Source organism: Spermophilus citellus (genome assembly GCF_964194105.1).
Source record: "Spermophilus citellus genome assembly, chromosome: 1".
NCBI lineage: Eukaryota > Metazoa > Chordata > Mammalia > Rodentia > Sciuridae > Spermophilus > Spermophilus citellus.
Window position 1 is genome coordinate 59,683,652 of NC_138182.1, and position 26,957 is coordinate 59,710,608.

The 26,957-nt window shown below is 33.3% G+C and overlaps 1 protein-coding gene across 4 annotated transcripts in view; it reads right to left on the minus strand.

Annotated features, from left to right (window-relative positions):
• Positions 1-400: 400 nt before the first annotated feature.
• PCDH9 (protocadherin 9) overlaps positions 401-26,957 on the minus strand; it is a gene marked incomplete at its 3' end in the record, with an annotated part of 863,939 nt that continues 837,382 nt past the window's right edge. For all 4 annotated transcript variants that reach the window (XM_081278255.1, XM_081278253.1, XM_081278254.1 and 1 more), the window contains one exon: positions 401-774. In XM_081278255.1, coding sequence (XP_081134381.1) covers positions 401-774 — 374 coding nt within the window. The remainder of the gene's footprint in view (positions 775-26,957) is intronic.

Here is a 26,957-nt window from a genome sequence, read left to right on the forward strand (position 1 = left end):
TCCCAGCATAAATCAATGACAAAAAAAGCACAATTTTCTAAAGATATGTTTGTCAGTCACTCTAATCCATGGAACTTTCTTACTCTCCAAATGCATATTCTATTGTTCATAGCAGCAGTCCAGGGTCAAAATAAAATGCAATAATAAAAATAAATAGCACAATGGAGAGATCTCTGGAGAGTTTAATCAATTCTAGTAAACAAGATCACATGGCTAGTAGAACTATATTCTCTCTTATGTTGTAAAACATTTTCTCCTCCATGGTGCTAACACAAAGTTATGGATATCCCTGCTATAAGGGGCATAGTTGTAGAGATCTATTGAATACATAAAGCTCTGACACACACGGTATTAGCATGTCTATTTAGATTAAGGTTATTAGGTCCCATATATCCTTATCTTAGAGTTGGTGCTCCTTAGGACTCTCAATCGCACCTCCTGCTTGCTTGTAAGACTTCAGATTTGCCAGAGGAATGTCTGTCATGTGGCTTCCATTGTTGAAATGGCCTTCGTTGGAGCCAAACTGCTTACGATCATTGAACTGGTTCCTGTTGCTATCTTCTTTCCAGGCTCTGGTCAGAGTGTGCCCATTCACAAGCTTGTCTTTCTTGACCCATTCTTTCTGGGGTGCAAAGGTTGAGAGAGGAGATTTCGGGTGTTGATATGGACCCAAGCCAGGAGGCATCCAGCAGTTATCAGAATGACCCAAAACCAAGCATTCTTGAGTGCACATCTCTGTTGCCTCAGCTAATCCTCGGGGACCCAGAGGCCCATCTGTAGAAGACAAGATACAAGAGAATGTTAAGAAAGGAGGTGGTTAGAATCCTGATTTAAAATGATCTCTTTTTTTTTTAAATTATTTTATTGTTGGTTGTTCAAAACATTACATAGTTCTTAATATACCATATTTCACAGTTTGATTCAAGTGGGTTATGAACTCCCATTTTTACCCCGTATACAGATACAGCAATCTGTATAAAATGATCTCTTTAGAGAAAAAGTACAATAGGGTTATCACATTTTTTTTTCGTGAAATTATATCAAGTGATCCAGCCTTGGCAACTTATTGAGACCCTGTTTCAAAAAAAAAAAAAGAAAAGAAAAGAGAAAAAAAGAAAAGAAAAGAAAAAGAAAGAAAGGAAAGGAAAGAATAAAAGGGTTAGCATTGTAGCTTAGTGGTAGCATGGTCCTGGATTCAATCCCAAGCACCACATACATAGTATAGTACCACATATGCAAAGATTAATGGAGAAGCAATCAAATTCGTCCAATGGAGGAAAGACTTATTTTTTCTTCCTTTAGCCTTTGTTTATAGATAGAAACAAAACTAGCTATCTCAATAGACAAACAGACCGAAAGATACATTTGGTTAAATAAGAATAACCATTTTCAATCAATCCTTCCATGGCATAGGAATGATCACTGATCTATCTTAAAAGAGCTCTCAGAGAAAAAAAATTAAAATTTTAAAAAATTATAAAAAGTAGAAAAAATTATTTGCAAAACTGAATATGTAAATTCTATAACTGCAGAAATACAAGAAGCAAACCCTAGTACTTGAAACATCATTAAAAATGAATATTCTAAACAGCTATATAAAATATTGTTTTTTTCTGTGTGGGCACTTATTTTATTCTAGTTGAAATCAAATGAAACTATTTTTATAACTATTTTTAAAAACTAAATATTGATTTTTAAGGAATATTCTAATTAAATTATCATACTAAAGTCACACCAGGTCAACTGAAGCATTCTGAAAACAGATTAAATTAAGAAACATTTTGCACCCAAAGACAATACTTGGGTCCTCTAATTTCTGTATTCCTAAAGTACAAAACTGAAGGTAAATTATTAATTGATTTCATGGAATCTAACATTCATGGGGAAAAATCATGATAGGATTTTTCTTTTGTTTCATTATTTTCACTAGCAGGTAATCCAGAATAAGTTTAAAATCAGAATTTCAAAGACAAGCTCTTTCAAATGTGAAAAGAAGAAACAAGCCCTTCACTGAAAATAACAGTCAAATGGTTAAGGAATACATTGGGGTTTTTTTGTGTGTGTGTGTTTTCCCCCTTGATTAAACAGTCAAGTGATAAGTGATAGCTTGGAAATTAGGAATTGATTTTATGAATAAGGTTAAGTGAGTAGGCAAGAAAGCCTCAGCTATAAAGCATTTTCGAAAGCAGAGTCATCAGAAAAAGGAAAAAAAAAAGATGTAGACAAAAACACATCTGCAAGTTTACCTACATGAAAATTAAAATAATGGAAAAAAATTGGAATGAAAGTCTCGGCTAAAATCTACATTATCACAAGTAATATTTCTAAATGTCCAATAATTGTGAGCTTTTTATGTTTACATCAACTTGCCTTAATAAAATCCTAATTATTTCTTACATATGAAGAAAGATCTGCTGAGATAGGCAATAGCTGAGATAACGATCTAGTCAGTATCAGAACAGACATCAGATGCAAGAGTGATGTGGCTAAAATGCACTATTTCATACAATTTCAAATTTGAGGCAGTTCTTTGGATCTAAAAGACTGTTCATGAGGATAACTGTAAAATTTCTTCCCATATGACCTGTATTCCCAGTCCCTCAAAAGCAAACAGTTTTATTTTATTTAAACACACATTCATTACTCTAAACCATTTGTCTCCAAAACCTCCAGTGATGACCTATTTCCTTGGATATTTAATTTAAATTTCTCTATGAGCCTTTTTTGCCCTTTATTAATCTGACCACACTTTAAAAGTTCAAACTAATTCCTTGCTGGTTGGTTGGTGTTGGTGTACCTAGTAACTCTCATCCACAAAGCTAACACATTTCTCTCAAACCAGTTCATACTCCTTGCTTTAGGATCTCAGGTTTAGGAGAAGCTTTTTGCCTGGTCTGTTGTCTTTTAATTACTGACTCCTTCAAGGGTCAGCCTCTGTCCCACATACTACAAGCAAATTCTCATAACAGTCTGATCCATGTGTCATAGATACTTTAAACATTTGCACAGCTCTTTCCTTTATTGAGGAATAATAAATTTCCTCATGGACCTTCTTCAATTCTTGCTGCAATGCCATTTTTGTCTTTGGGGAAAGATTCTGAACATTTACAAGTTTTTAATTTAGTTTTCTCCCAACTAGATTGAAAATTCATTGATGGAAAAGAAACTGACCTATCAGTCTTCTGATTCCCTCATACTGCTGAGCAATAGTGATGATCTATGAACAATGCTAATTGTTAATTAAAATTTTATGAGGTTGAAAATGTTCTGAGAATTAATAAAGATATCCCCCCGCTTAAAGGCAGAGCTTAAGTAATTATAATAAAGATGCTGATTTCACAAAGCTCACACCAAAAGCTCTTCAACAGCAAAATCTTTTGGTTATCAGTACTTTGTGACAGTTAATAAATGAATTATTTAACTTCTGTTAGATGTATTTACTCCTTTCAGATTTCAACAGAGTTGAAGTAGTTAATCATCAATTTGATGTACAACAAGTCTTAAAGACTTTATAGAGCAAATCTTTATTTTTCCAGTGTCATTAATGTTCATTTTATCTATCTCTAAAGATGGGTTGGGAATTTTCAGCAACCTCAGAAATATCAAAAGAATCATTTTTTTAAATTAAACTCTGGGAAAAAAGAAAGAAAATATGCACAGTTATTTTTAAATTAACTTTATTCAATATACACAATCATCTTATTAAATTAAGACATATTACCCAAGAACTGAGAATGAGATTTTTGAGCATCTGTATTTGCAGACCTTAAGTTGACACAATGAGAGACACATTTTGATAGAGTATATATATTTTTTCTCTCAAAAAGAGCAACATTAATTATCCCACAAAAATCTACTGCACGTGCTCTGTAGACTAGCATTGGAAAGAGGACCAGGAATATAGCAGATAACAGAAGTCTACACTGTTCATGGAACTGCAATCTAACCATGGATACAATTGGCTTAAGAGCCATAAAAAGAGAGGGAAGCACAAGGCATCATTGATTCAGGCAGACTCTTATTTCTACAAGGTAAAAGACCAATACCTATTGTACCAAGTTATATCATTTCTTCCATTTCCTTAAAGAGCTTCTTGAAGATAATTGATAAATGAAGACATTTATAATTAAAGTTTTGTGTGCTGTGTAAAATCATTAACTGGCAAAAAAATTAGTTTCTGCCATTAAATAGCATTTATTGCTTTTTGAGAAATATGTTTTTCATGATTCACTCTTATAAATGAATCTGAAGGAATTTGATAATGTCTGTAAATAAGATTATAGAAGTTTGGTATATTCTTTGGTAAATCTTTAAAATAGCTAACACTTGTATGTAAAATTTAGATTCATTTATAGGCTAGACACGCAATTGCATTTCATAGATGAAAGTAAAAAATTTATGTTACAGTTCCAAACTGGAGAAGCCTTCCAGGAAGAGCCACACAAGTGTTGCACCTGGAAACAAAGCACTAAGCTGGAAATCTCAGGGGCAACTTATTCATGAATCGCTAGCAAAGTGGAGTTAGCTAGTATTCAGGGCTCTCTTTGCATACACTAATTTGAATAATTTCTCAGGTACCAGGTAAATAAGCTATCACAAATTATCCAGTACCTGTCCCTTGGCTGGTTAGGGTGGATGCTTAATGACCCATTAACATGAAAGATCTAGAAGGGAAGTGCTGGTTTCCAATTCATTTCTCTCATGTTTAGAACGATGTAAATTTTTTAATATATTTTTTGAAATATTTATTTATTTTTTCTTAGTTGTTGTTGACACAATGTCTACATTTTATTTATTTATTTTTATGTGGTGCTGAGGATTGATCCCAGGGCCTTGCATGCACTGGGTGAGCGCTCTACTGCTGAGCCACAAACCAAGTCCAAAACCATGGAAATTTCTTGTGCTCCCAGAAAGAAAAGAAGCATTCTGTTATGAATTATTAACATTTTGTTATGGATTATTAACATTTCTCAGTTTATGAATGAAAATAAACTGTGATTCTCCATCATATATATATATATATATAAAACATTAAACTATTAGGGAATTTTTGCTAGTATTATAGTATACATTAAACTAAAATTCTTTATCTTTTACACATTTTTGTTATAACTATAAATAATTGTCCTAAATGACGAGCAATTATATTAGTTTTTATTCATACATTCTCTCAACAAATATTCATTGAAATCTGACATACATACATATATATATATATTACACTGCTGGATTAATAGGTGTCTTGAGGTTTTACACGTCTGCATAGGAGTGTTTGTATATGTGTACATGAATATATGTGTTTTCTATATTGTTTCTCTTAAACTTTATGAAGTCCTGGTTATGTTACATTATGCAATATTGTTTATAATTCTGGTTAGGATTCCAAACAGCTTACACTTACTACAATTTAATCGTTATTCTAAATTCTTTCCTTAAAAATAAAATAATTGAATTCTCCCAGCATGATGTTTTAAACACTAAAATATTACTTTTAAAAAAGTGAAATTATTTGTTTCTCTTCACATTCTTCAGTTTGAGTTTAGTCATTCTTTGTTTTGGAACATTTGTATAAAGATGTAAGTGCTGATAAAACTACATAAGACATTTCTTTCTGCCTTTAAAATTTGAAAACAAAAATGAAGTATATGAGGGCTGGGAATGTGGCTCAAGCAGTAGTGTGCTCTCCTGGCATGCATGCGGCCCGGGTTCGATCCTCAGCACCACATACCAACAAAGATGTTGTGTCCGCCGAAAACTAAAAAATAAATATTAAACTCTCTCTCTCTCTCTCTCTCTCTCTCTCTCTCTCTCTCTCTCTCTCTCTCTCTCTCTCTCTCTCTCTCCTCTCTCACTCTCTTTTAAAAAAAATGAAGTATATGATAAAAAGATCTTGAAGTTGTCTTGGCATTTTATATTTATATCAGGTGTCAAATACTCCTCACTCTATCTTTGCACAAGTCACCTTCTCACTCAAAAACAAAAAATATTTTCCAAAAGTTTAGCAATTAACCACTGTCAGTAAACTGCCTTCATTACTGGATTCTACAGCTACAGGCTTAAAATGTGAAACAACCCAAGTTAGTGGAAGTCCAGCCAGACTTTAGTGGAAAGATAAGTGAGTGGTCCTTGGTCTCATTTTATTATACCCGGAAGCAGAACTATTACTCCATTGATTAACTCACTGCTGTAATTAACAAGTAGCTTCTGGCTTGTTGACCAGCAGTTTTTCAGTCTGATTATTTGAAACCTTTTAACTCTAAAACTTGAAACTGGTATAAAAATAAAATCCTCAGACTGTTTTATATTCCTGATTAGTTTATATATAATAAAAAGTTTTTGCCTCTTAATAAATTTTCTTTCATTTTTGTCTTTTCTGGGGATCAAACTCAGGGCTTCACACATAATAGCAAGTTCTCTACTACTAATCTATATCCATAAACCAATGAATTAGAATTTTTACTGTTTTTGAGAATTTATGATTAGGTAAAATACATTTTAATCAGATTATTACAATGAAATTGTGAAATAGATAAGTCATTTTCATATCATTTTAAATCTAATTCATCACATGTCAATGAAGTTTTTCAAGTTTTTAATAAGATAAAAATTCCTCTTTAATGATGATCTTTTTAAAAATTCATTTTCATTATGAATATTAACTCATATTAATTGTATGAATTAATGGGTTTCACTGTGACATTTTCATTCATGTGTATATGTGCTTGATGACACCCATCCTCTCTACTACCCTCAATTGCTCTTCTCTCTATTCTTTCTCACCCTGCCCCCGGTCTCTTTCCTAATAGTCCCTCTTCTACTTTTAGGTCTCCCTTCCCAGTTTTCATATATGACAGAGAATATGTGATACTTGTCTTTCTCTATCTGGCTTATTTCATTTAACATGATGCCACCAGTTCCATCTATTTTTCTGCATATGACACAATTTTATTCTTCTTTATAAATGAATAATATTCCATGATGTATATCGACTTTATCTTCTTCATCCATTCATATTCTGACAGCCACCTGGGCTGATTCTGTAACTTGGCTATTGTGAATAGTAAGTACTGCAATAAAGATAGGAACACAGATATGTCTTTTGTAAACTGACTTTACTTCTTTATGTATACACACTGAAATGTTATATCTGAATCACATGGTACCTATATTGTTAGTTTTTTGAGGAAACTCCACATGATTGTCCATAGTAGCTGTACTAGTTTGTACCACCCTACCAACAATTCCACATTCTCTCCAGCATTTGTTGTTTGTTTTCTTTTGATGGTAGCTATTCTGACTGGGGTAGCATATAAAGTCAGTGTTGTTTTGATTTGCTTTTCCTTGATTGCTGAAGATGTTGTTATTGTTTGGGTGTTTTATATATTTATGTATTTAAAAAAAAATTTTGGTACCAGAGATTGAACCCAGGGACAATTAATTACTAAGTCACATCCCCAGCCCTTAGGGCATCTCTCAGTTACTGAGGCTGACTCTGAACTTGCAATCTTCCTGCCTCAGCCTCCTTAGCCTCTGGGATTACAGGCATGTACCACTGTGCCTGGCTGATATTTTTAAAATATATTTGTTGATCCTTTATACTTTTTTTTTCTATTTAGAAGTGTCTACTTAGATCATTTGCCCATTTATTGATTGGATTGCTTGGTCTTTTTTTGAGAAATTTTATGAGTTCTTTATATATTCTAGATAGTAATCCTTGTTTGGATGAACAGCTTGCAAAGATTTTCTTCTGTTTTTAGATTGTTTCCTCTGCTTTGCAGCTTTTAAATTTGATGTAATTCCATTTGTCAGTTCTTGCTTTTATTTCCTGAGCTACTGAAGTTCTATTTAAGAAATTTTTGCTAGGGCCTATACTTGAAGTGTTTTCCCTTAAGCAGGTTCAAAGTTTCAGATTTTACTTTAAGATCTTTGATCCTTGGGCTGGGGATGTGGCTCAAGCGGTAGTGCGCTCGCCTGGCATGCATGCGGCCCTGGTTTGATCCTCAGCACCACATACAAACAAAGATGTTGTGTCCCTCGAAAACTAATAAAAAAAATATTTAAAAAATTATTTCTCTCTTTCTCTCTCTCTCTCTCTCTCTCTCTCTCTCTCTTTAAAAAAAAAGATCTTTGATCCATATTCAGTTGATTTTTGTTCAGGATGAGAGATATGGATCTAGTTTCAATATTCTGCATATGAATATCCAGTTTTCCCAAAATCATTTGTTGAAGATGTTATCATTTTTTTTTCAATTTTTAAATTTATATATGACAGGGGAATGCATTACAATTCTTATTACACATATAAAGCACAATTTTTTATATCTCTGGTTGTATACAAAGTATATTCACACCAATTCATGTCTTCATACATGTATTTTGCATAATAATGATCATCATGTTTCACCATCATTTCTAACCCCATGCCCCCTTCCTTCCCCCCCAACCTTTCTACCCTATCTAGAGTTCATCTATTCCTCCCATGCTCCCTCTCCCTATCCCAATATGAATTAGCCTTCTTATATCAAAGAAAATATTCAGCATTTGGTTATTTGGGATTTGCTAACTTCACCTAGCATTATCTTCTATAACTCCATCCATTTACCTGCAAATGCCATGATTTTATTCTCTTTTATTCCATTGTGTATATATGCCACATTTTTAATCCATTCATTTATTCAAGGGCATCTAGGTTGGTTCCACAGTTTGGCTATTGTGAATTGTGCTGCTATAAACATTGATTGATGTGGCTGTGTCCCTGTAGTATGCTGTTTTTAAGTCCTTTTGGTATAGACCAAGGAAAGGGATAGCTGGATCAAATGGTGGCTCCGTTCTGTGAGGTGAATACAGAGCCTACATCTTAGAAGCATATTTTTTACCCCTCACACATCAGATAGAGCACTAATATCTAGAGTATATAAAGAACTCAAAAAGTTAAACACACACACACACACAAAAAAAACAAATAACCCAATCAATACATGGGCCAAGGACCTGAAGAAACACTTCTCAGATGATGATATATAATTAATCAACAAAAATATGAAAAAATGTTCATCATCACTAGCAATTAGAGAAATGCAAATCAAAACTACTCTAAGATTTCATCTCATTCCAGTCAGAATGGCAGCTATCATGAAGACAAACAACAGTAAGTGTTGGCGAGGGTGTGGGGAAAAAGGTACACTCATATACTGCTAGTGAGACTACAAACTGGTGCAGCCAATATGGAAAGCAGTATGGAGATTTCTTGGAAAGATGTTAAATTTTCTCTGATGTATTTTATAGTACTTTAGTTTAAGAATTATCATGTTGCAGATACCTGGTTTTATTTCTGGGTCTTTTATTTTATTTCATTGTTCTGCCTGGTCTGTTTTTATGCCAATACCATGATGTTTGTGTTATTATCACTTGGTAGTATGTTTTGAAATCACGTTTGTGATGCCTCCAGACTTGCTCTTTTTGCTCAGAATTGTTTTGACTATTCAGAGTCTTTTCTGATTCCATATGAATTTTAGGACTCTTTTCATGTTCATTGAGGAATGTCACAAGTTCTTCGATGGGATCTCCTTGGATCTGCAGATCATTTTCTATAATATATTCATTTTCACAATACTAATTTTCCCAATTCATTAAAGATAGAATTCCATCTTCTAGGATCCTATTTTATTTTTGAGGCTTTTAGGAATAAAATTGTTTTTCTTATTTCTTTCTCCATGAATTAATTATTACTGAAAAAGCTGATTGCTATATGTTGACTTTGTATTCTGCTACTTTGCTGAATTTATCAGTTATAAAAGTCTTTCTGTGAAGTCTCTATGGATGTCTAAATGTGGAATCATATCATTTGCAAAAAGATAAAATTGGCCTTCTTTTAGACATATACTTTTACTTATTTCTCTTATTGCCATGTCTAAAATTTCAGTTACTATATTGAGTAAGATTGGTGAGAGTTGACACCCTTGTCTTATTCCTGATTTAAAAGAAATGTGTCTCCCATTCAGTATAATTTTGGTTAAGGCCTGTTGTATCTAACTTTTACTATCCTGAGTTATGGTCTTTCTATACCTAATATATTTGGGCCCTTTATCATGAAAGAATATTGAATTTTATCAATGGTATGTTCTACATGTATTGAGAGAATCATGTATTTGTTCTTAATTTTATTTATGTTTTTCATTACATTAATTGTTAATGCAGTACATATCTGAGTGTCATGCTATAATGCATTTTGCAGTAAGAGCATATATAGCTATTTTTATGAAAAACATTTTTCTCCTAAGTTCTAATATTCATGTATTTCCCTAAGGCTTTATATGAGCACAAGTGTGTAGAATGCTAAGAGCTGTGCATCACTAAATACCTTATAATAGAAGATACACATACTGATTTGAGTTTGATAAAGCCATTTCCCTGACATCCTATATTTTTTCTCTATACTTTCTGTTATGAGCATGCTGAGAAAAAATTTAATTTTTACACTTGTTATTTACCCTGATCATTCTTTCTACAACAAAATTTAGGGAAACAAATTTTAATTTTAATTTTTTTAAAAACTGATACAACAAAAAGTCTTTTTTTACTAGCTCATTTTCAACCTCAGTTTCATCTGTCTTTCTTTCTTTCTTACTTCCTTTTTAAAACAAGATGTAGCATAATTATTAATTATATTTTTGGAGTATTACTTTAAACAGGAAAGCTAAAGGTAATGGATTGGTAAGCCTAGAAGGACCTAAAGGACAAGTCAGAAACAAATTTATTTCATAGACATCCCAAATCCACTATTTCATCAACATGTTCTTTATTTATTGAGTTGCATAAAAATTAAATCAGTTGATTTGTTTTGAAATGAATACATGAAATGATGTACATAGGTAATAGACAGATACTAATCATTTTACATAAGGAACATGTGCATGTGTGGATTTTGGTATGGGTGACTGGTTCCTGAAAGCATCTCTCTGCAGATACTAAGGATCAAATGTAATTTTGAGAATAATATTTCCCATTTATTCACTTTAAAAAAAAATTCAGCTCTTGTTGGGTTTGAAAAATTATTGCATAAAATATCTAAAATCAGAACAAATTCAGAAATCTCAATGTGATCATCCCAAGTGGGGCAAAAGGAGAAATCCCTAGCACAACAATGAATTAGTATGGATTTTTAGAAAGTAATATCAGATTTCCTAACTTCAAGTCTCTTATCTACAAATTAAGAGAAAAAAGATCAGATTTTGATGTGTGAGTTCTACACATTCTTTTATTCTTTAACTATCACTGTAGTTTGTCATCCATGTAATCTAATAATCAAACTCTTAAAGGTTATTTTTATTTAATTAATGAGAAGCAGAAGTCTATTGTTCTGATAGACTACTCCATCACTGAAGTTAAATTATGGTTTTGGATTGTGAAATTATATTTAAGATAAATATACATATTTTTAATCTAAGTAAAAACTTGATGGTTTTATCAGAGTCTTATCTTGTAGCTCAGATTTAAGAACATTGTGAATGCATCTACAGTCACCTTGAAAAACAAATAAACAAAAAGCCCACAACAGTAGGATTTAACAAAACCTTTGGTTAACAAGTAAACAAGGATTAAATGTTTTACACGTTCCTCATACATATTTTTTTTCCCTTGGTCACAGATGAAAAGTCAACATTTGCAGATGGAGAAAGTCCAAATACAATAACACATGGCCACCCCAAGCAGCAGACTCTCTGCCAGAGAGGATATTGCTATTTGGACAGACTTTATAGTTCAAAAAGAATGGTGAGTACTCCTTTATACATCGTCTGCCTTCTTCTGCATCACATGAATATTAGCAGATGATTTCCTCGTCTGCTGAAGCTAAGTGCCGAAAGGAAAATTATCTCTGATAATTTTATGAATTCACCAGTAGTATTTTATATTGCTATCACTTGAAGGACAATAGTCTAATGAGATAAACTTTCAGTGATTAAATAAATTTTGACTAAATTTCTTGATGTGGAACATATTACTTATATTATTGAGGATCATATTTACTTCCCTCTATAGTTCATAATTTCTTTTAACAAGATTTGATGTCTTTCATTAAAAAATACTCAAAATTCATATACTGATGTCTTCTGAATTACTCTTCATTTCATCCAAATTGAGTTGTTTCTCAGAAAAAAAAAATAGGTAAATCTCATTGATCTGAAAGACCTTTTATAAAGCAGGTCAAAGGTTTGAAGCAGTAAAATAATTTTATAGAGATTAATTTCTGGTGGAAAAAAAGATTAAAATGAAGAATCAACTTCCATAATCTTCTGTCCCCTTAAAAAACTTGTAGTTCAACTCTAGGTTGGTATTACATAATGTTGTGAAATAATTCCCCTTTACACAACATCCTCTGTTTCCCATGTTCCAGGACTATTAATCAGAATGGGCAGGGGGACTTGTAAAGTTCATTTTCATATCCAGGGGCCTACAAATATCCTCACCCATCACTGCTGTATGGATTCTCTTCTAGACTCTGGGATGGAGGTTCAACTTTTCAGTCTTCAGTGGGAAGAGTCCCAGGTGATTTTGACCATCAGGCAAATTAGACGAAATACTTCATGAATTATCAACGATTTAAAGACACAATACTTTATATATTTTAAAGATGTCTGATGTATTATTTTTTAAATGGAATAAAATATTAATTATGTTCCATGCATCCTACAGGTGTATGTGTGTATATGTTTATACTTGGAATCTCTAACTATCACTTTGAATTAAAATATCATAGCTGAGCAATTTCTAATGTAATATGCATATGAATCACTTTGGGAAATTATTTAAATGCATATTATGAGTCAGTAAGTGTGGGTGGGTCCTAAGTTCCTGAATTTCTCAAAATTCCTCAAATAAACTTGCTTATATTCATGAACTACATTTTTGAGATTCAAAGATGTAGAGGACTTAGTTCTCTCTATCCTGTGTATTCTCAGGGCTAAAGCACTAAAGTTTTCAGACTTCATTAGCTACCAGAATTAATTTGAGGGCTTTTAAACATAGAGTTCTTGATCCTATCAAGAAATTCTCATAGGTTTGAGGTGGAACCCAAGAATTTTCCATCTCAAGTGTTGCCACACTGATTCCTCCAGTCTGTCAATAGCTTCACTGTAAGCTGGATGGCAATGAACCCTTCTTGAGACCAGTAGTTGTTGAAATGCTCAGACTCATTATCTATATTCACCCTAAGTGAGCTCTTATAGTTATATGGATTTATATATGCTGATGATTCCTCCATATATCTGCCTAGCCCTTTATCTTTCTTCTAGGGGCCATATTAATTTATCTGACTCCCTATTCAGTGAGCATCATTTGGTTTCTTACTGGCATTTCCAAATTATATTCTGTATTTTTTTTCAATTCTCTAAACCTACAATTGGCTCTGAATTTCTCATTGCTGCATATGACATACCCATTGCCATGATGCTGAATTCAGAAACAAAATGATTAGAGTCATCCTTGACACCTATTAGGCAGAAATTTAAATTCTTCCTCCTCTCAGTATTTCCTACCATAATCTCTGAGACTGTGAATCACACCAGTAATTATGTTGAATTATATGACAAATATGTCACACCAGTAATTATGTTGAATTATATGGCAAAAAGGGATTTACAGGAATAATAATTGTGCTAATCAGTTGATTTTCAGTTAATTAAAAAGATTGTGGGTAGGCACAACATAGCTATAAAGATAAAAGAACCAAACAGAAAGGTTGTAAGAACAGCTAAGAACTGAGAGCACCACTCACTAGATGGCCAGCACAACAGAGATTTCAGTCTTATACCCACAAGGAACAGGATTATGCCAACAGACTGAATGACCTGGCAGCCTATTCTTCCTCTGAGCCTCCAGATCAGAATCCTGCCCTGCTAAGTCCTTGATTTCAGTTTTGGGAAACCCAAACCATGTCAAGCCCACCTTGACTCCTCATATCACAAAATGATGACAACTGATACTATTAATCTATGCTTTTATAAACTGCTAAATTTGTTAAAATTTGTTCCTAAGCAATAGATAATTTATACAACAATATTCTTTTATTCCAACCACACAATCAGTAAGTCATTTAGTTCATCAATTTTGCTGCAAATTCAGCAGCTCAAGCAACCATCATTTCCTATCTGGACTCATTATTCCACACTTTCTTTATTCTAGTCTCCGATCTATAACTAGAGGCAGCATACGTGTATCAACTTCCTGAGGGTTATAACAAACTGCCAAGAAACTAGTGGCTTAAAACAACACACATTCACACTCCTACAGTTCTAGAAGTCAAAAGTGTGAAATCAATTTCACTGGGGTAATTCAAGGTGTTGGGCTGGTTTCTTCTAGAAGTTCTGAAAGAAGAATCCATTCTCTTTTCTCTCTTTAACTTCTTGAGGCCATCTGTGTTCCTTGCAATGAGATTTCCTCCTCTGTTTTTCCAAGTACAATCACTCCAGTCTCTACTTTAATGGTCACATCACCTTCGCCTCTGACTCCTCCTGCATTCCTCTTATAAAGACATCTGTGATTACAATAGATCACCTAGGATGACCTCATCTCAAAGTGAGATCCTTAACTTAATCATATCTGCAAAGTCCTTCTTGTCCACATAAGTTAACATACTGATGCATTATGGGTGCTGAGGTCTAGATCTGTTTGGGGGAACTATTATTCAGCCTAACACAATATGTAAAACAGAATGATTCACTCACCTACTTCCAATCATTCATATCAGGGAAAAAGCCACACTCCCCCTCAAGGCCCAGAGAACCTCTTATCACCCATTCCCACCCAGCTTCCTAATCTCATACCACACCTCCATCTCTACACTCTTCTGTGTGCCACATTGATTCTTGCTATGCCTTAAATATATTAAGTTCAGTTTAGTCTCAGGGTCTTTGGTTTTTTATTAATTATGCCTAGAATAATCTTATTGTCCGTAGAATTACTACTCCTTTACTTCATTTATGTGTTTCAGTTCATTAGAGCATTTCCTGATCACTGTAAAAAATAATAATATTCTGTACTCTGTCATTCTCTATCCCCTTACCCATCCTTATTTCTATTTCACTACCTTCACTTCATATTTATTTGTTAATAGTCAATCTTTCTCACTTTAGTAAGTGCCACAAAGTTAAGTAGTTTGCTTTACTGTATTTTCAACATCTAGTGCTCTAGTCTGGTAGAAAATTATTACGTATATTAAAAAGAGAAAAACATGTATAAGATTTGTACTAGATATGAAATCACCAAGTTAACATAAAAACTATATATATATATATATATATATATATATATATATATATATATATATATATATATATATACCATTATGAGACAAATATTTTCCATCAAAGAAATAGTTAATAGTGCTATTTCTAACCTATACACTACAGATATTGGTAAGAATACTTAGCGTAACAGCTCACCAAGAGAATCTTTAGAATGTCTAAACAGTATTAACAAGGGCTAAATAGATGCTTTCAAAAGCACTTATATTTTGCCTTAGTTTGGAGTTGAAACAAATGGGACTACCCCAAAGTAAAACTTAATTAGGCTGCTTCCTAAATCCCCTCTCACCACTTACTTAATCACACCAAACCATTCATAATTCCTTTAGCCACAGAGCTCTTTAGATGTTTTCAAAAATCCAGATTCACAGAATATATAACAAAGCAATTCTTTAAAGCCTGAAGACACCAAAGTAATTATTAGCAATTATTCTCGGGCAGAGATCTAATAAGGTGCAGATAACTGTGCAGGATTTAATCTTTGGTATAGGTACTTTCAAGTAAATGAGAAGATATTTAGAAAACATTAAGTTGATTAACAAATGTATTGAAAATATAAAAGTAGTTTAGGCTCTCTACAAATATATTATTTTTACCATGATAAAGGATGCAATTACTTTTCATGAAGATTAGAGTGGTGGGGGTGTAGAAATGGGGGGATAAGATTTTAAAAGAAGTTAATATGTTATATTAGAGGGCTATAGGATACCATTGTGAAATTCGTTGCTTAAACTCAGTTTAACATAAAGAAAAACTACTCTAAAGATGGAAAAATGTTGTATTTTGAAAGAATCTCTAAGGGAGCAGTTGAAAAATGCCATTACTCCATTATTGAAAATGGTCTATATAAAAGAGTATTGCAGAGAGAAATTTTGCTCTCTCAGAGTGATGCATAGGATTATCCATTACAATATAAAATATAAGTTTATATTTTAAAAGACCTTGCAAATCCAGAGAAATTACTTCATTAATTCAGTTCCTTGAAAGACAAACTTATTTTCTAAAATGACAAATATTGAATGTGAATTTTGTAACATCTATATAAAGTTGCCTGAAATTTTCTGCAGTATTTTCTGCTTTTTTTATCAATCATAAATACAATTTTTAATTGAAAGAAGTCACACTTTTTAAAAATACTAGGCTACTGTTTTATTAGCAGTTTGACCATTACTTCCTAATATTCAATACACATAATATTGTCATATTTATCACAGAAAAATCATTGTCATTATACTTTTATAAGACATAGTATCTTTTTCTAAAATGAAAAAGAAATTCCTTGCAGTTTCAGTGTACTCTAACATTTAGTTGAAAATATTTAAAGAGCTGTCAAGATGAAGACAAACTTTTCATGTAAAACTTTAGGAATACTAGCATTGCCCTCAGAACAGTGCCTTAGTAAGTGTACAAAAACAAATGGGAAGGGAACTGCCTTCAAGTTCTCTATCTAGGAGGAAAGCATTTGGTAAGTAAAATTTAATCTTGTCTTCAGAGGGATTGGTTGTCTTTTGATTCTGGGTTATTCCAATAACTTAAAAAAAAGACTTATTACAGTCACATTGGCTTCTTATTTAGACCTCTTCTCCCTTTATAATTAAATATATTTTTATTATTTTTCATTTCCTTTTATTAAAATGACCCATGCTTGAACATGATTGGTCTTTGACTATTCTGGTAAGCTCATTAATATTACCATGTCGTTGACCAAATGTTAATTGTTATTCTTTAGAAGTATATGAAAGCATCAGGGACAGCTTTATAGAGCTACTTCAATCCAAATGCAGGGATCCTTGAGGCAGATGGCAGATGAATGCAATTTTGAGATAGTTTCATTGAGACATCTCTGGACTCATACTGTGAAACCTTGACTCCCCATGAGCCAGCACAGCTTAGGCAATTTTAAGCGTCTTGATAGGAAAGAAAACATGCTCAAGGAGATTAATAGAAGAATTTAATGAATAGACTCTTCATAAAGTACAGGCTTGGGAAAGTATACTACCGGGGTGCTGGGAGAGGCAAGGACCTGGAAAAGTAGGAAATTATTACAACCTTAGGCCGAAAAGTTCAAGATGAGACAGAAATGTGCCTAGAATCTCTCGAGAAGAATACCTTGAATAAAATAAATAATGGCTTTTCTTGGTGCTTGATATATAACCCAGAACCTCACACATGTTTAGCATGTTCCACACTGAGCTATGCCCCCCAATTCTCATTAGTGACTTTTAAAATAACCTAATTGACATCCAAGCATTGATTTTTAAACTGATCTAAACACCATTTCAAAATCCTCTGTAGTCACCCATGAATAATCCAGCCAGACTTAATCAGTTTAGAAACAATACTGCCTCCCAACTATACTGATATGTAAGCCAGTTATTAGAATAATAAATTAGAGTAAAATTATTTATGATTTAGGGCAACCTTTAGAGACAATAGAGACTATGTTAGTAACAAAGAATAAAGTGTTCAATGTGTTTTTAAATATATGAGACAATTCTTGAAATGTTGTGTTTATACATTTAACAAATATCATATATCATTTATATAAAACATACAACCTAACTCAACCAGGCTTATATGTATTAGAAATATGTTTATTAGAAAATGTATGAGTCAGAGTTTCTGTATCCATTCAACTTCATGCAGTAAAATATAATGGAAGCACTTGATTCCATTTTTGAGTTCTGACATTATCCTCTGTGCCTCAGTCTACCACATCAATAAAATCACAGGACAGCTAAGCCTTGAAAAACACTATCAATACTATTTAGGGCGTCAGTTCATTTCTCCCTAATAGAAATGAACTGCACAGTGAACCTTTATTTTTTAATCTAGATGACAGTCAAAGGTTACGAGCTCTGTGAACCTTTGACAAGATTTATAAACTTAAGTTGTTGTCTATAACAATTGGTATGGCTTTGGTTCAAAATCAATCACTAAGAGTATTTTTTCACTTGGTGAAATACTCTAAAATGCAAAATGTTCTGTCAGTATGGAGAGTAAATAGAACTCCAACAGGCAGCACATTTCACAACCATGGTATTACTGATAGACTTTCTGGAGCTATGTTCCTTGGTGGAATGCGTGCTCGAGCGCGCGCGCACACACACACACACACACACACACACACACACACCTATCCAAAAGCTAAGTATCTTAGGGCCACCTTGTTGACAACAGTATTAGTTTAGTCTAATTAACTATGTACCGTAGACCTTGATTATATTTTACAAGCTTCATTGTAACAAAATACGGCCCAGTTGATAGAAGATGAACTGATGCTGTTGGATTAAATAGATGATATAAGATTAACACATTGTAGCTTAAGTATTCTCCCTGTAAGCAAGGCCACTGAACTGAGTGTCTTTCCCTGACAGAGTGTTGTTCACTAAATCAAACGCATGGCTTCTTAGTAATTACTGCTACATTCACCAAAATGTATTCTCCTCTTAATTGAATATGCTGCACACACACTAGGCAGAGCATAAGATATATACCTGGCATTGCTTTACAATCTTGCTTGATTGGACTCCTGAAGCAAACTATAAATATATACCAATGATTACAACCTGCTCTTTAAATTCTATGACATTAAGTTGAAGAATGTCAAAGTCATGAACCAGGAAACATACCAAAGTTTTCCTTCAAAAGCTGGGTAATCATTTGCCACGAGATTGTTCTACTTGTTATTAAATAAATATTTAATTTTTGAACCCACTTATTTGCAGAGTTAAGGGGTGATGTTCTGATTTTTTAAAATTAACTGGAAATGACAGTTCCTTATATACAGATTACATTTCTATGGGTAAAGGTGCAAGCATGGATAAAGATCAATGTAACACTGGGCAATTTTGTATTTATACAAATAGATTATTTGTTCATTCTTATCATTTCTCTTAGGTGCTGGTCCTGTTTGAAAGTGTGGTGTTTGGCTGGCTACCTGTTTTTAAATCCTTAGGGTCATCACTCAATACATGGAATTCTAAACTGTCTTTGTTTGTTTGTTTGATTAAAATGGTCAGTGTAGATGCATGGGTTATATTTGTGAGAACATTTGTTTAAAAAACAAACAAGCAAACAAACAAATTTTAAAAACCCATTCTTTATAGTGGTTCATGCTGGAAGATGACATCTTTCTATCTGTATTTTCTAAACTCTGATGAGACTTGAAATTATTTTTAGTGTTTTCCCTTTCTAGCCCACTTAATCTCCACACCCCTGAGCTCACTAAGGAGCAGAAGTTTGCTTGCTTGTGACTCATTTCTTGTTTCCTCACTTGCTCAGTAGCACAGGGCCTCTTGTACCTAGCTCCAGTGCCAATGATTAAGAAATATTCTAGGCCTGTGAGGTGACTGTGTCACCAACTTTATTAAATGCAAATCATGATCCAAATTGATAAAATGATCTGAATTATATTAACAGGACCACATAGCATCCATTAGGGAGCATACAAAGTGTGATAATGATGATGATGATTTGGAATAGATAGCAAATTTGTGTCACAGTATTTTGGCTGTTCTCCTATAGGACATGCTGATTTTTGCTTTATTTTTAAATTTCATTCTATGAGGGAAACATTCTGGGGTCAGGGTATTCAAGTCTCTAACAAAATGTACCAACCGAATGGCAAGGAGCCAAGACATCCCATTCTGTCTGGTTATCCCAATGACAGATGCAAATTGACTTAGGATCATTTTGGCTGGGATGATCAATATTGATTGTGAAAATGTCCTCAGCTCAGTTTGTCACACACAGACACTGCATAAGTGTTTAAACACATTAATCAAGAGACTGATGCAGTGAAGTTCAACTTGAGTGGCAGCACTAAGAGAGCTTAGGGACTGGAACGCAGAATGGATTTGAGGTAAGCTGGCAATCTATCCCTGTTTATGATTCTACCACCTTGCTCTGACACATCTTTTCTCAAGCCATCTGTTTCCTTCATATCATTAGAGAGCAAGGCACAGGCCACATTTCCTTTTGCAGCGTTATTTGTTGGTGTGTGCTTGATAGAGTCTTTATTAATTCAAGATCTTGTATTTTCAAACAGGAAAAGTAACTACATGAACATTAGAAATTGTATGTTCTAAGAACCAATAATGTGATATATTCTGAAATAGACTTAATGATTTTACAATTATCTCTTAGTGGACATCTTAATTTTATTGGTATATGCTCATATATTTATTCTATGCGTTGCCAAAAAAACTTGACACATGAAAAACTCCTTCTATATTTTATACCTGGAAAGACTGTAAAAATCTATGTGCTAATAAAGCTATCTTGCTCATTTTTTCTTAGTTCTTCTGGTCATACTTAAAAGGGAAATCCCTTCATTGTGTATAGTGATACATTATAAGTTTCTGCTTTTAAAAGCCAAAAATATAGATTTAACTGAACTATTAAGATCAGGAAAAAAAGGATTACTGCATTCTCAAGCGTTAACATATTCAGTGTTTCCCTTTCTTGACAAGAATAGTAGTGTAGATGTTAATTATGGTACACAGAATGACTCTTCAGAACACCTAAAATCCTTGGTCTTTGTGCCTTCTGGTCCTCTACTGTGTTTTATGGCTGGCTTATGCAGGAGCATGAGGAAATATATCTATAACAACCATTTTATTTTTATTTTTTTTATATTTTTTTATTGGTTGTTCAAAACATTACAAAGCTCATGATATATCATCTTTCATACATTTGACTCAATTGGGTTATGAACTCCCAATTTTTACCCCAAATACAAATTGCAGAATCACATTGGTTACACACTCACATTTTTACATAATGGCATATTAGTGACTGTTGTATTCTGCTACCTTTCCTATCCCCTACTATCCCCCCTCCCCTCCCCTCCCATCATCCCTCTCTACCTCATCTGCTGTTATAACAACCATTTTAAATGAGCATTTTCATACCTCTTAAATACCTTCCCAAAACATTTGGCTTTACATCAAAAATTAACTTTAGGAAAGGAACTATTATAACAATCTTTTTAAGAGAGTTTGCAGTTGCACTTAATCCAGATACTTCCACTTTCACATGGTGAACTGAATTATTAAGAAACAATTCCAAAACTGTGAGTCATTTGTATGTAATAGCAGGCAACTGAAATATGTGTGTGTGTGTGTGTGTATGTGTGTGTGTGTGTGTGTGTGTGTGTGCATGTGCACACGCCTGCTCATACATGCATCCCTCCTCCAATTACACTATTAATAATATAAAAATAATCATCATGTTACTGAAAAAGCAGAACGTTGCTCGGCTTCTTTCTAAGGAGTTGAAGAGATTTGTTTCTAAAGCACAGATTTCATGGACAGTGTAGAGGATTCTTTCATGATAAACTGATTTTTATTCTGTCTTTCTATTGGTTTTGTTTTGCTTTGGAATTTATTCTTTTAAACCTGCAGTGGCACCGCATCTTGAATCGGTTTTAAAGTGAATGCTTAAGGCAAAACTCAGGTATAGTCAAAACTGCCCTTGAAACTCACTCAGCATGTCAAGATGCTCACATTTGAAAAGGTATGAGGAACTGAGAGAAGATGTGTTCATGTTGCCCACAGCAGTTTACTCAGGGGCATTGCTCATTATCCCTGGAAGGGACCACCTGGCTGTTTTAACTGTCTCACAACCTTGGTCCAGAAAACACAGTTGAGGTTGCATCATTGAAAGGCACATATACACCTCTGATATGTCCTCGCTCTATGAAATAGGAGTTACTTTGTGGCCATCATTCTGCCCTAGCTTGCCCTCCTTTCTTTTTATTGTTTTCTAAAGAATAATAGTAAAGGAGGAAGAATAGACACAGTTGAGCGCAGTACTGTAAAATAGATGGCAAACTTAAAAAGCCTGTGGGAAATCTGGGAGGCTTTGTGGTCCTTTTGGCATCTAAAAGAATAGCACTGGGACTCTGACCCCACTCCACTACTCCGTCATGTTTTCGCCTTTAAAAGGTGGAAAAAGGTAGATGTAATGGTGACTATTGAAGACTAGATGTGTCAGAAGTGTCTAAGGGAGACACTAAGGAGCCAGTTCCTCAGCTCTAACCTTTTCACCAGGGAAGTTGGTTCAGAGATACCAAGTGACTCGTAAAAGATTGTACACCTATTTAGAACTTAGACCAGGATATAGAGCTTCCAATTCCAAAACACAGCGTTGTGTTACTGCATCTCTGTTGTTGAGAGAGGACATTAATTTTAGATTCATAATAGGAGCTAAAATAAACATTACCAGTATTATTTAAAACTCTCTGCGTCAATTATTTCTCCATAGCCTCAAGTGCAGATGCAGTCATTGGTCATTCTATGCAATAAAAACTCTTGAAAAGATGGAATGATAGGCAGTGTAAAGGTGACTGAGAAAAGTTGATTGCAAAGCAAAGTATTACAGAAAGTTAAATTTTCTAAGCAAACAGTAAAATCAATATGATAGAAATTTGATGTCTATAAAATAGAATTAGTTTAAACACTTAAATTAATGTAATTCATCAAATGCCTGAGAAAGAGGCATGGATATGACAGTGAAGCCCTGTCACCAATATTTTACCTTAAAAATATCTTCATGTTGAAAATTGTGACACCTGAACATATAGGCAAACACAGAGTATCTATGATGTCTTACTCCCATTCTGGGATCCCCAATTTGATAAAGTTTTAAGTATTGTGGGGTTTTTTATAATTCATAGGAATATCACGTATTGATAAGATAGAAACAAAAAACAGAATCACATAGGATCTTTATAATATAAATTTGATGTGTATTATTACAATAAATTCTATAGCTACTTTTATTTTACATAAAAATATTTGTCATTACAGCATCTTGGCCTTTGCTGAGGGAAAACAGTTATTCCGAAAGCTATTCTATGTTGATGAGAAGGATGAGCTGTGATGAGGTTGTGACAGCTTGCTTACCAGTTTCATAGGTTAAGGTTAAAATGTCTTTATGATGTCCTATAATGTCTCTGGGACTTATGGTGAGTTGTTTTTAGCTTATGGGATAGAAATAGAAAGGTTTCCAGAAGCTGACATTATTTTAAGGACAGATCACATTTGTGTTGAGTTAAACTATGTCAGTCTATTCCACAATTAGAGATGACAAGGTTAAATTTCTGATTTTCTTCTTTTCAGTAAGCCAGAGAGAAAAAAAGGATGTCTCACTTTTTATTATTCCAGAATTTACTTAGAAAAATGGTACCTAAGAATGATCTTTGTGCACGTGCATTTCCATCAAGTCTGAATTTTCTATAGGGTCACTGTCCCTATGGAATGGATAATATTCAAGAATGCATTGGTGGGAGGTCACTGTTATTTAATTCACAATTATTAAACCTAATGTGTCTGGTTGCTTTTAATGAGTATGAGTAATTTTAATAGATACAGAGATAAAAAGTCACAGAATTAGATTTACTCTGTGATCTTGTGTACATGAGTTTGACTGAATTACAATAAAATAGCTTTGAAGTAGAGGTTTATTGCAATCGCAATGAAGCAAAATTGGCAGACCATCCCCACCTCCTATTCAGACAACTGACAGGAACCATCGCTTATTTCTTCCTTTAATACATCTCAGGTATATTATTCCTCTCATTACTCTATCAAACCTCTGTCCAGTTTCTGACTGTTTTACATCCAGAAAACTAATAGTCTGTTTTCACCAGCTCCTGCTTTTCACATTTTTCAGCTAGTCTGTTCTAAATACCATGACAACAAAATTATCTTCCTCCCATACCACCTTGATTACATTTTCATATGGTTGAAACCAGGGTATGGACTGATGAAACTTAAGCATAGATTCTTTCCCACTTACACACATGTAACCCCATATTGTGTTATGAACACAAATGGATAAAAGGAAATTTTCACAGATGCACAATGCATTTTAACTTGTGATAATTATACTCCCATTTGTGAAATTAATGACAAAAGCACCATGAAAATGTATTCAATTTTAAACCCTATAGGACAAAAATAAATATGTTGAACCTAACTAAAATAATAAGCTATTAAAATTATAAATTATAAAATAAAATGCCTCCCCTCCTGAGCATCTGAGTTCCATACCTCAGTTTCAGAGAAGCCATTTTCACTCAGAAGACAACCACATTACTTTACACTGGACTCCCTGATGTCACAAATGTGCCTTTATTTTCTTTTTCTTCCTCCCCCACTTTGCCTCCCCGCCAATAGTCTGAATTATCTTCCTAAATGCAATTATCTTTCTAATGATCAGGATGCTTTTCTATATAAAATGTATTAGAGATAGCTTTAACAATCCCCCTACCAAACTCTGAAAAAAATCAAACTAAATCGTAATTCTAGGAGTGCAATGTGTTAGTTTATTTTGGATGACAAGAAAAAACCTCAACAATGACCTTGTTGCCAGATTGGTAGGTGTTAAATCTTTGGTGTCAGGGATTCTTTTGGTGTATTAACTAGTATAAATCCCTTATGCAATAACTTTAAGCCACAATATTGTGTTGTATATTTAGGGAAAAGCAGGTAACAGGTTGCTACTATCTCTAAATTTGCATTAATTTGCTTTGACCTGGGGAAGCCCACCTTTATGAATAGAATGTATCAACACTTGGAACAAATTTTGGAAAAGCAAAATAAATTATTTTGTTCTGAAATACATCCTTTTCAACTTTTCCCTTTTTCTTGTATGTATCATATTAGTGACTCTTAAAAATATTAGCCTAGGTGAATCAAAAAATCGAACTATGTATATATGTAAGACATATTCTTATGAGAGGCAGTGCTGTGTGAGTTAAAGGGCCATGGACTTGATTGTCAGCACTGAAGGTCAAATACTTGAGTCATCATAAGCAGTGGATACTCAGGACCTCATCTAACTTTCAAACATCTTAGATTCTTTCTTTGTCTTTGAAGGTGTGAAATAAATTATCTGATTTGTTATTATGAGCATCAAAGCCAACTTGATTAATGTGTTTGGGTGAAAATTGTGTATGTTCACTATTTTTAAAAAAAGATGCATAGCCATTGCTTTCAAATTTTTATACTGTTTTCCCTCATTCTGAAATCTGGAATAAACTTAAATGTTTATTTCTGGGTATGTCTTTAATTTCACTAAAACTGTTGATATTTTTCCACAATCATTAGAACTAGTTTGGCATCATCTGACATCTAATTAATAAGCTTTTAGTTACTTATTAAAGATCAATGTTGAAAACATAAATAAAATAACACTGATCTTTCAAAGATCCCATCAGGTATCAAAAATGGATGTAGGATGCTTTATAATTAGTTGTTGCATAAAATTCATCAGTCAGTTTTTAATCTTCTTAAGTTTGTTCTCCTCAAAGCCAGAAATATTTCATCATTCAAAAATTATTTTTGAAAAGTTCAACAAAATGCTTTACCAAATTATTTTCATTTACTATTTTTATTCTCTTTTTTCTTTAAATTATAGAAACCACGCCAAGAATATTTTTCAGTTGTTAATAATGCTGTCTCTGGTCTACAACTCAAAGAACTCATATGATTTAAACCTGTAAGCACCTTGTCAATATCAGAAGAAAAATATTTTGAAAGTAATAAGTGCATTAGAAGTATGATATTGTCATTTATAGTAAATAAAACAATAGTTAAGATAGAAAATTAACTTATTTTTCAATTACTTTTATTTTTCATATAAAACCCAGAAAATTTACAATGTAATATTTTGCTGTAACATCATTAGGTTTCAGAATCAACCTGGGTTGCTCTCATTTCTACTGAGCATTCACAAAACCTGTGTGAGAGTTGACATCTTGTGTCTTAAGGCAAGTGAAGTGGTTTATATTCTTTCCAATTGATCCATGTTAACTGAGAAAGGGTTTTCTGCCTGGATTGAGGACAGTCACCAAGTGTGAAGCGTGTGACTGACAGCAGCAGCAAGAGTAAGCACTTTGGTGTTTCAATATGATTTCTACTGTCAAGATGTGATTTTTTTCCCCCTTTAGACAAAGATATTGAATTGAGCTTCAAAGAAATATCAAAGCACATTTTCTTGGAGACTGGTCCTAAAAGTTTAACATTCTTTTTAAAACTGGGACATATCTTAAAAAATAATTCTTAAACCTTGCTTTTGTTCCTGAACTGGTGTTATATATATATTTTAATCTGCTTTCAGTTAACCATTTCAAGATGTCATCTCTAATGGCAGTAATCTTACTATTTGATTTTGTCATTTTCAAGAAAATACATTTTTAAATTATTCTTTTCTAGAGAAAAGTCTGTATTTTCACTTTAGGTTAAGTACAGGGAGTCAGGAATTTTCAAAGTTATAATGAAAGAAGAGAGACTAGTAAGTCATATTATAAGGCATACATCATTAAACCACGATAGGTTCCACTACAAATGAAACCTGTATAATTCTTTTACTTTTATAATTGTAACTTGAGTCAAAGTCCTCAGCCATCGTTGCCAATGTGACTGCATGATTGGCAGACTCTGAATGCTTAACAATTATTCTGATTTTTACTGAGATGTAGAGAAACTAGATTAAAGAGTTTGAAAAAATAGCTACTGTCTACTGATTCTGGGAGCTGCTCAGTCACTAGAGGTGCAGATTCAATTCAAGAATATAATTTCAACTAATTATGCCACCTTCTTTTACCATCCCTCATTTCCCAGCCCCGCTATCCTGAGGAATCTA